The sequence below is a fragment of the Gossypium hirsutum genome, chromosome A05 (assembly GCF_007990345.1).
Source record: "Gossypium hirsutum isolate 1008001.06 chromosome A05, Gossypium_hirsutum_v2.1, whole genome shotgun sequence".
Lineage (NCBI taxonomy): Eukaryota > Viridiplantae > Streptophyta > Magnoliopsida > Malvales > Malvaceae > Gossypium > Gossypium hirsutum.
In genome coordinates, this window is record NC_053428.1 from 91,631,226 (window position 1) to 91,641,886 (window position 10,661).

Here is a 10,661-nt window from a genome sequence, read left to right on the forward strand (position 1 = left end):
AATGGACAATAAGGTCCTAAAGTATAAAAAAACCTTATCGTAATTGACATTCACTTTATTATAATAAATTTTTTATAACATCTTTAAAATTATTATATATAAAAATAGAATTTCACACAATTTAATATAATATTTATGTTTTAAACATAATTTCAAAATATTCTTTTTTAATCCAGTTTAATATCAATTATCACATTCTCAAAATTTAAAATCATATATTATTATGTTTTAATTTTGTAACCATTTTATTTATCAAACATTACAAAATTTATAAAAATAAATAAATAATTAAATGACATACAATAAAAAAACTAGTGATATATATATATATAGTGAAATGTTAATAATGGATATGGCAATCATTTCATACATTCATGATGCCCTGAAATTTTATGTACTGAGCTAGCTGCATGCTATGATGAGTGACCTTCCAGTATAGCTTCTTCTATAGATTCATCTGTATTATTCTGGTTAGAATTGTGATTTTCTTCAACGTTGTAGATTTGTGGAGGATGAGCAATACTAGCAGTAATGTCAGCTGAAGGTTGAACTCTTGATCCTGAAATATCACCAGAATTGCTAAAGATGTATCTTTGGATGAGCCTTCGCAAGATATGGATTTTTGAGCTAAGCAAGGCTAAAAGTACAATGATGGAAATAATGATAAAGAGGCCACCAAAGCTCCTTGAAGTAAGACTGGGGCTAGCTGAAGAGACTGCCCCAGTCTCGTCTTGATCTATGGATACCATGCCAAAGTACTTTTACTCCAATGAATTCATGTATTTTCCTTGAGTGAAATTCAGGATTGCCCTCGAGAAATTAGCAACCATTGGCGACCCTATTGGTAATGCCTGAAATTATTATATAATATTAAGATACGACTTTAAAATAAAAGATTCCATCATTATAGTATGCTGCATGCATATATTTTAGATTGGAAAGATGCATATATGCTTTAGACCTGGATATACTTTCAAGGAGGATAGAAGCTTGATTATCAGATATTAACTTGATAGCTTAGATAACAATTACATAATCATAACTAGATAGATGTTTAGAAAGGGAAAATGTAACTTACAAATCCTAACCCATCTGTTCTATAGGTGGGCCCAACCATGAGGTAGCCTGTAGTATATTGAGCAAGAAATAGTTTAATGTAGGGAATTTCATCAAAGATGGCAGAAACTCCCTCATTTTCAGATCCCTTTGACAATGCTTCTTGGTAGTCATCAACAGAACAATATGGCTTGAGCATAGACTCCTGAAACCCTAATTGATTTATTAGGAAGCCTTTTACAAATGAATGATTCTGGTAACCAACATAAGATTTTCTCAGTTCTTTAATACTCGGGATTGTTGGCTGTAATTGATTGACTGTCAAGATTGAAGATAAATTTGCTGTGTAACTCTGCATCGAAATTAAGGCCAAAAATATCCATACCACCAACACCAATCTTGAGCCGTTGGTTACTACCATATCTCCTGTTACCCCAAAAAATCAGATTAATCAAGTCTATGAAATGATTGAATAAACATGGAAATATAGGGGGGAAAAGAGCCAGAAAGAGAAGTAAGAAAGGTACTCTACTTTGAGGAATAGCCACAGATTGGCATGGAAACATCAAAATTGTGCTGAGTTTCTTTCTTGCTGATCCATTAAATTCTGTATTTTCACGACGCTCTAAAACTCGAACAACAATCCCTATGAAAATGCAGATGGCGATGATTACCAACCATAGATCCCAACATAAAGGCTTCAAGAATATCCACATGTCTTTTGGCCCATTGTGTCGGACTTTTATAAGCATGGCCACCCCGGTTTCCAAATATGGTAATGTAAAATCAACACAATTTGTCCTACTTGCCACTATCGAGATGTCTCCCACAGCAGCGTGGATTTTCTATAACTCCCAACAACAATAAGAATCATCATAAAGAAATTGCACTTTAAACAAATGTGATTTGGAAAAATAAAATTAAGGGGAATAGAACAAACCTGGTACTTAACTTGGCAACACAAATCATCATAAGTTCCATTAATGTTTACAAATTCATAACTAGTGGCGGAAGGTAAGGCGAAGTCCCACACTTTTCTGAAAACCTCTATAGAGAACCCTGGTAATTCATCATCATTGCTCTTATTCCCTGACCGTATGTTCACAAACTCATTGAACCCTTTCTTACTTGGAACACCTATTGTCCACTTTGCTCTCGTTGGTTCCTCTGCCTGAAGTATTCTCGGGGTGTTCCGAGAAGTTGAATTATTATTTTTAGATATTCCTTGGTCACTAGTCCAATAGCCAATCACTCTATTTCTTTTTCCAGTTATATTAAAAATTTCAAAGACCGAAGGTTGGAACTGCCTATTCACCAAGTCTAAAACCCCACTGATCCCTCTAAAACTAGGGTTCAAGATTCCTATTAACCAAGTTCTGTCATTCATCTCCTTCAAGAAGCCAGAATTCACATTGCCTATTCTTTCCACTGTCATACCTAATCCCCAAACTATATCATAAAGCCACAAACCTAAAAGATTTAGCTTAGTTGCAGCCTTGTTCTGCTTCATGCTGGATATCCTTTTATATCTTGTTCTGAAGTTCTTAAGAGCTCTCGTCTTGGGAACATAAGGCCTTAAGCCTATTACACCCTTCATTGAATCAATAGCTATAGGATCCATGGTATCTACAAAGTTGGATAAACCATCTGTCACAAGCCATGCAAATCCTTTGCCCATCATTCCTTCCTTGTTTGCAACTACGAAATGACGAGACGCAAGATTTGAAGACATGTGCACCACAAATACCTCACTTTGCGAGCTCATTAGCACTTCAAGCTTGTCTAAAATTTGAAAATCTTCTGCAAAGATGGGGATTGCAATCTTGTGTGATAGTTGAATGTCCTTGTTCACTAATGCATCAGTTAGATAGGGGATGATGGAATTACTGAATTCCATGTCTTCATATATTAGTGTAACTTTGTTCCATTCAAACATTTCCAAAGTGGAAACCGTAGCTTCTGCTAGGCGAGAAAAGTCAGGCATGGTTGTTCTGATAAGCAAAGGACTATAAGAAGGAGAAAGGTTGTCTCCAAGTTGGATTGCAAATGAGGCTTCAGCTGATGTCTGTGGTAGATATCCAACTGCATTTTGAATATAATCGTAAGTTTTAAATGGTATAAATTGGAGAGAAGGGATTTATAAAGGGTTCTTTTAGGGGGAAATCCACCTTAACCTTTGTATAAATTGAATTCCATTTTCATTTCCATCCTTTAACCAACACAAGTGAAGTAGACCTTTACTTGAGGGTAAAGTTGAGATTTACAAAACAAAGTTTCTTAAGCTTGAGTTTTATCATGTGAATTTTCTTTTGGATTTCTTATGAGTTTAAATTGTCTAAGTCTCAATTTATTCCAATCTACCAGCCAACTGAGTTGTAATTACTTAGGTATTTGTTGTTTGTGATTGTATTATACTTGTGATTGACGAGTAATTATACTTACAAACTCATTAGAAAAAACTATGTATTGACCATATGATCTAATAATTGTTCTCCCAACCAATGTTCATTTTTCCCATAAAATTATATCTAAATATGGGAAAACACTTCTAAGAAACGGGAATTATTTTGAGTGAATATATATATATATTCCATTAAATTCATGTCAGGTAATTAGGTTAGTTTTAAAAAAATTCTATCAATTTATCTAACACTACCCTTTCTTTTTTTTTCACTTCACCTAAAGAAAATGAAACTTTCCATCTTACTAAAGCTTTTTTTTGGTGATACACATAGTGGAGGACACCCGTTAAACACCCTAAGGATTTGTTTGTTTGAGTGGAAAGATAAAAATTTGAAGGGCAAAAAATTAGAAATATGAAAAATATAATTTTTCTTTCTATAAGTATCCTTGGTATGAGAGATAGAAAAATGAAAAGTAAATACATTTTCTTCTATTCCATTGCTTTGTAGAGTTGAAAAGTGGAAGGAAAAAACAAAACATTTGGAAAATGCATAATTTTGAACTAACATACATATTTTTCTCATTTTTTATCCTCTCATTATTCTAACATGGAAGAATTGATTTTTATGCATTAAAATGGAAAATGGACATCCCTCATATTTTATTTCTTGTCATTTTTCTTTCAAACCAAATACACTTAAAATTTATTTTATTTCCACTTTTCCAACCCCTCCTCGGCTCCTCCCATCCCTCCATTTTTCCTTCCAACCAAGTACACCCTAAGGCGTTACTTGGTGTGCTTGGTAGAGTGAAAAGAAAATTGGAAGGATGAAAAATTGAAGGGGTAGAAAATTAAAAGAATGGAAAACATAAATTTTATTTCTATAAGTGTGCTTGGTAGGTGAGATGGAAAAATAGAAAGAAAATTACATTTTCCTTCCGTCCATTGCTTTATAAAGTTCAAAAATAAAATGAAAGAAAATAAAACAATTGAAAAATGTATAATTCTTAACAAACATACACATCTCTCTCATTTTCCCTCCTCTCAAGATTCCAATTTGGAGGAATTGATTTTTATACATTTGATGGAAAATGAGCATCCCTTCTATTTTCTTTCCTCTCATTTTTCTTTCCAACCAAGCAAACTCTAAATTTAATTTCTTTCCATCTTTCTTTCCCTCTATTTTCACCCCAACCAAGCACATCCTAAGTGAAAGCCTGTAACTGAATAAAATTCCATCCTATTTCTTTGAAAGTTACGACAGTTTGGTCTGCTTATGCTATGACAAATATACGAGAATTATTGAGTCAAGTATGTCGTCGGATCTTTTCAGAACCATTATAAGGGAATTCTATCAAGATAGAGAAAAATGATATTGGATGTGAGATAGGACTTAGAGATGGTAAGGAGGAGGATAGACCATTTAGGATCAGGTTTTTGTACATAGCTAATGTGACTGTGACAAAGTCTTTTATGGGCCTTTGGTAGTGCCTAGTTGGTTAATTAGAGTTTGTCATCAAAGGGTTATAATAGTGGACGATTAGGATGCAATTATTAGTGGTTAATCAAGATGATGAATATGTGGTTAGTAGTAGTTATCTTTCATTAGTATCTTTCCTCTATTAAGCTATTGTTAAAGACAATGACATTTGTATACCAATTTGTAGCAATCTGAATTGTAGTTTTTATTTTATATTAGGCTTACATTTTATCTATTGTTAGTGGAGTTTTTTAATGGATAAAAAATATACTTAAATTTTTTTATGAATTCCTTTTTGATTTTTTTAATATATATATATATGAATATCAAATCATTCTTATTTAATATAATCACAAGTCAGAGGAAAACGTAGTTTATTTTAAGCTCGATATATCATTTCGTACTTGAGTTTGATAATTTTTTTAATGTAGTATTTATGTTTTTTTTGTCCAATTTGATACTTGTATTTGATGAAATATTTATATTGGTGCCCAAAGGTATCAATGTTAGCTTTTTAGTGTTTAATTCGAGTTCTGGAGTTGAATTGATGAAAGTTAATTGCTATCTAGGTTTGAATTTTTCTTGATTTTGTTAAAATAAATTTAATGTTAATTGTGAATTTGTTTAAATTTATGTTTAACATGTTAAATACAATTTGATGTATATGATTTAATTTGTGTTCTATGATTAATTTGATGAAAGTTAATAATTAGTTAATAATATTAATGTTGTTATCTTCAAATACCAAAATATATAACTTCTATTAAATATAAATATCACATTAAATAAAAAATAACACATACAACACGTTAACAAAAATATTAAATTTAGATACCAAATTATGTATTAAAACTTTATTTTAATACATGCAATTATGTGCGTGTTTTTTTATCATTGTAAATTGGGTAAACAATTTGAGAGAGATGAATGGGACGGGACTCGAACTCTCATCAATGACTTCATCGGCTATTTACGTGTTTACTAATGTATGGGCATAGACAATATTTTTATCTGGATTGATTATGAGGGAGACTTCGTTTTTTTCTTTGTCAACCGCAAACATTTATGTGATGGTGGATTTTTTTTGGTTTTTTGTCAATTGTGGCCGACAATGGTTTGAGATGAGGCACTTATACGGGGATTTTCTTTAAATTTATTATAATTTAAATATTACCATGAGCGAATTCCTTTAAGAATTAAGAATTATGTTGATTTAACGTTGAATATATATATTTCAATATTATCTAATTATACTTTATAATATTTTATTCTAATTATAATTTTACTTACAACTTTGAAGAAAAATAGGAATTATGGTTGTGAATAAAAATTTTAATTTAAGTTGAATGGGTATAAGAAATATATAAAGTCATTTGTTTTTATTTTTTAAATCAATTCTTATATAATTTTTAAATTTAAAATTTAATCTTTGATATAATTTAATATCTTAATTTTGTAATATTATTAATTAGTCTGAATACTTTCTTTTGATTAAATTATTGAAAATTGTTAGCACATTAAAATTTTCGTTAAATTTAGTTACATTAGAATTTTTTTTAACATAGTTACCAAATATTTTTTTTTAAATTTCAATATGCTACATAAAATTTTAACAGAAAAATTTTAGTAATATTAAAAATTAAAATTAAATTTTTAAATTTTAAAAAATAAATATACTAAATTATTAAAAGCAAAAGTATGTGAAATAAATTATCACAAAAACTTAAAACATATTTCAAGCTTCAAATTTCACTCTAGAATTAGTCTAAAAAAATAATTAATCTAATACTAACTGTGAGTCAAGATACATACTAGTAAAGAAAAAGGAAAATTTTAATTGCGCTACCAGATTAGAATTCGTAAATTAAAATAAACTAAATTATTCAAGTCAAACTTTAGTTTTTTGGTTAAGCCTATTTAAAAAAATTGATATGGGTTTTTTTATTTTGGATGTGTATTTTCAATTTTGATATTGATTTGTATTCCTTAGTTTAGGAAAATAATTTGATATGATAATCTTTTTAATATGTGGTGATATAGCATATTTTTTTAATTTGACAAATATTATTCAATTTTCTCAATTTTTGTCAATCCTTAAATATGCATGATTTATTTAATTGTATAAAAATATAAAATGTATGTGACACGTTATTACATATTTTTAAAAGTATATAACAGAATAAGTTAAATAAAAAAGAAATTGCATCATTTTCAGAAACATATATTTCAAAAAGTTAAGGACTAGATGGATTAATTTGCAAAAAGTATACCGTACATGGACCTCTCTAGAATTTAACTTTTCTTTTCCTAAATTAACCCTACCACTTCATGAAAATTCTCACCAAGTCAAAATTTATACAGTTCATTACTCTTAAATCTACAACTTTTAAATTATTACAAGAATAACAGTATTTATCAGTAAAAAAGAAAGTAATTAATTATTGTTGTTATTTAAAATGTGAGATGGGTTAAAAAGAATGGAGTCTGCTTAGTAAATATTTGTTTATTTTTTTTATTCATAAATATTATTTAAATTTTTTTAATAGTGTCGAGTTTAGGTTTCAAACTCAATCCACTTGCTAAGCCTGTAGTAATTTATATAAATTTGTTGGTTTCGGCATTTATGATGTTAAACTTCTTGCAATCACTTCAGTTAAGAAGATGGAGAAAATAATTAAGTGGGATTAAGCCTAATTCTAGTTTATCATAAAATTAAGGTGAAGTATAGAAATGTTTACTAATGTATTGTTTTGATGATGGAATTTTTAATTTTTTTATTTAATTATTAAACTATTCGAAATCAAATATTTGTTATCACTAATCGTATAAAATTTGATGGAAGTATTTACATGGCTTTTTTTATTGTCTAAAAACAAATTTAACCCTCTAATATTTACAAATTATATCAATTTGATTCTAAAAATAAAAATTTTAATAAATTTAGTCCTTTGTTTTTAGTTCAAATTTTAAAAAAACCAATAAATTTAATCTTCAATGTTTACAAAATATATCAGCTTTGATGTTTTAAGATTTATATAATTTATTCATTTCTTGTCTAATCAGATTAAATCATGTTAACTCTTTGAGTCGTCGCCACCCAGATGACCATGATCTCATCTCAAATTTCTCCACTACCTTATTGAAGGGAAAAGACAATACCTTCCTTTTTAATATAATTTAATTTAACTTTTTTAATAAAACTTGTAATTATTTTGTAATTTCGTTCGTTGGTCAATCTAAAAAAATTTTAATTCAATAAATTAAAAACGACTTCCAGCTACCATAATTGAATTTGATTTAATTATTTGTGTATTTTAAAAAATATATGTAAAAATAATTTAAATTTAAAAAAAATTAGCATTAATTTACTATTTTTATCGAAAACATCAATTCAATTTTTGATAATTGCATTATACTTTATAGTTTATATTCACCTCTAAAAAGCAAAAATGTAAATTAATATAAGGATTTATGTATATATATAATATTTGTGGGCTCAAGTTTCATTTTAAAAGAAGCAGTTTCAGTTGGGGCAAAAATGATTCGTTTCTAGTTTCTCCTATTTGACTGCAAAAATATTGCTTGTTAGCAAGGTGCTAGCTTTCATTCCTTTTATTTTCCCGTTTTATTGTACATACCACTTTTTTTTCATTGTTTAGCTTATTATATGATGCATAAGTTTACTTATTTTCTGAAAAAATATTTATTTTTACGGAGTTAAAATGTTAAATTCTGTAAATATTAAAGGTTAAATCTATTGAAATTTTTTTATATTTAAAGTCAAATTGATAGAATCTGTAAATTTTAAAAAACTAAAATTATTATTAGACCAATAAAAAAACCTACATCAACACTTTAATGTTTGATGATTAAAAATTTTGATTTCAAATCATTTAGTGATTAAATAAAAAATTTTAAAAGTTATGTGAACAGGGTACTTCACCATAAAATAAAAAACTAAAATATCTTTATCCGTGATGGAAAATTATATGACAGAAGGTCCCAAACTTACCTGCTGGCGCTGCAGCAACGGCACCAAGCGATTCCCATCTTTGCAGAGACAATCTGGTTTCATAACTTGGATGTTTGGCATAAAAATCTGAAAGAGCCATCGACAAGCATATATTGGCCATAGCACCCATGTTTGAGTTCACATCAACAATTACACCGATATTATACATTAACCTGGTTGAATCCCTGGTTCCGTATAGTCCACTACTGCTAGCAGTTTCTAACTTTATGGTGAAGCCAATCAAAACATATGAAAAGAGAAGGAAGGGAAAAAAGGAAAAGCAGTGCTTGGAATATTTTGGCATCGGGACAGACTACACAGTACTTTCGGAGGGGCTGTTTAAGAGTTTCTTACTGATTGCTAGTTTGATTGAAGTTATATAGACAGTGTTTAGGACTGCATGTTTGACTCGCAATTTGCGCTGGCTTTGGTGTACGAAACGAAGAAGAAGAAACGAGTTGTGAAAAGTCTTCGTTTGAATGTACCAGGCTGTTTCTACTTACAATTCAATTAGAATAATTTTATGATTATAGTGTCATAAACAATTAACTATCATGAATCGCATTTTCCACTAATTAAAATTTAGGTTCTTACTCTAGCAATTGTATTATGTAAGTTGTTCATTGGCTTAGATGCTTTTATTGTTAGCCAAATAAATAAGTTTGTATTTATGGAGGAATCTAAAAATATTTTACTTGTACTTTAAGCTAGAGCTGATAAAATAAATTTATTTGTGTCAATTCGAACTTGTAACAATTTGAATACAAGAAAACTCAAACTAGTAACTATATGACCCCCATAAAATTCGAGCTTGAAAGAATTTGAATATGAGAAAAATCCAAACCCGAGCATATCCAAGCTTGAAATAATCCAAGTCCGAGACAGACCCAGGCCCACGGTCGAGATAGATCAATCTAAGACCTAAAAAAGAGTCTGAGTTTATAACGAAACAAATAATAATAATTAATATAATTATATGATAATATTTAAAATAAAAACATAATATAAATGAAAATTGATAACTATTTAATTTATGAAAATATATTTTAAATATTATATAATTATATTAAAAAAATTATAATTAACAAAAATTCTTTATGTTAAATTATAAATTAAAATAAAATTTTAAATATTGGTTATGAATATCAAATAAATTTCAAGTTCATGATCTACCGCCAGTGTTTTTTTTTCGGAAACAATAGCAAAGTAATTGGGGAATTTTATCGGGCGTTTCATGGAGTATGACACGAATCAGGTGAATCGAGGGTTTAAAAATTTTTGAGGATTAGAGTTGATCTGGATGTCAGAAAATCGTTGAAAAGGATAAAAAAAAGATAATGATTTCTTCTTCAAAATTTGTCTATGTTAATTTTAGGTATGAAATGCTCACTTTGATTTGCTTTTTGGGTGGTCGCTTAGGTCATAATGACAAATTTTGTCCAGTTAGATTGACCAATGGTGGGGATGATTTGGAGTTGGGATGGAATCTGCATCTTAGAGCGCAATCAAGGAGGGCCATAACCATGAGCAATGTCTAGCTTCGAGAAGAAGGGGATGATGAGAATAAGGAAACAAATTGCTTAATGCATGGTTTAGGGAGGAATTCAGGGAAGGAAATTAAGAGGAACTTGTGTACAAATATTAATCCAATCTTAGGTTTTAATTTGGAAGGTTATTCAAATCAGGATGCACTGAATATTGAGGGTCAT

The 10,661-nt window shown here is 29.1% G+C and overlaps 1 protein-coding gene across 1 annotated transcript; it reads right to left on the bottom strand.

The window, feature by feature from the left end:
- Positions 1 to 303: 303 nt before the first annotated feature.
- LOC107952260 (glutamate receptor 2.8) lies at positions 304 to 9,551 on the bottom strand. Its single transcript, XM_016887527.2, has 5 exons — positions 8,953 to 9,551; positions 1,997 to 3,138; positions 1,589 to 1,901; positions 1,079 to 1,482; positions 304 to 851 (listed from the first exon to the last, which is right to left on the bottom strand). Exons 1-5 carry the CDS (start codon positions 9,254 to 9,256, stop codon positions 762 to 764), a joined length of 2,253 nt encoding a protein of 750 aa, XP_016743016.2. The 5' UTR covers positions 9,257 to 9,551; the 3' UTR covers positions 304 to 761.
- Between the last annotated feature and the right edge of the window lie 1,110 nt (positions 9,552 to 10,661).

What these genes read in the sequence shown, in the direction of transcription:
- LOC107952260 (XM_016887527.2), bottom strand. Translation starts at nt 9,256, where the DNA reads ATGCCAAAATATTCCAAGCACTGCTTTTCCTTTTTTCCCTTCCTTCTC. An exon ending in CGTTGCTGCAGCGCCAGCAG is followed by an intron (nt 3,139 to 8,952) that starts GTAAGTTTGGGA and finishes TTCAAAATGCAG; the next exon opens with TTGGATATCTACCACAGACA. An exon ending in ATCTGTGGCTATTCCTCAAA is followed by an intron (nt 1,483 to 1,588) that starts GTAGAGTACCTT and finishes TTGGGGTAACAG; the next exon opens with GAGATATGGTAGTAACCAAC.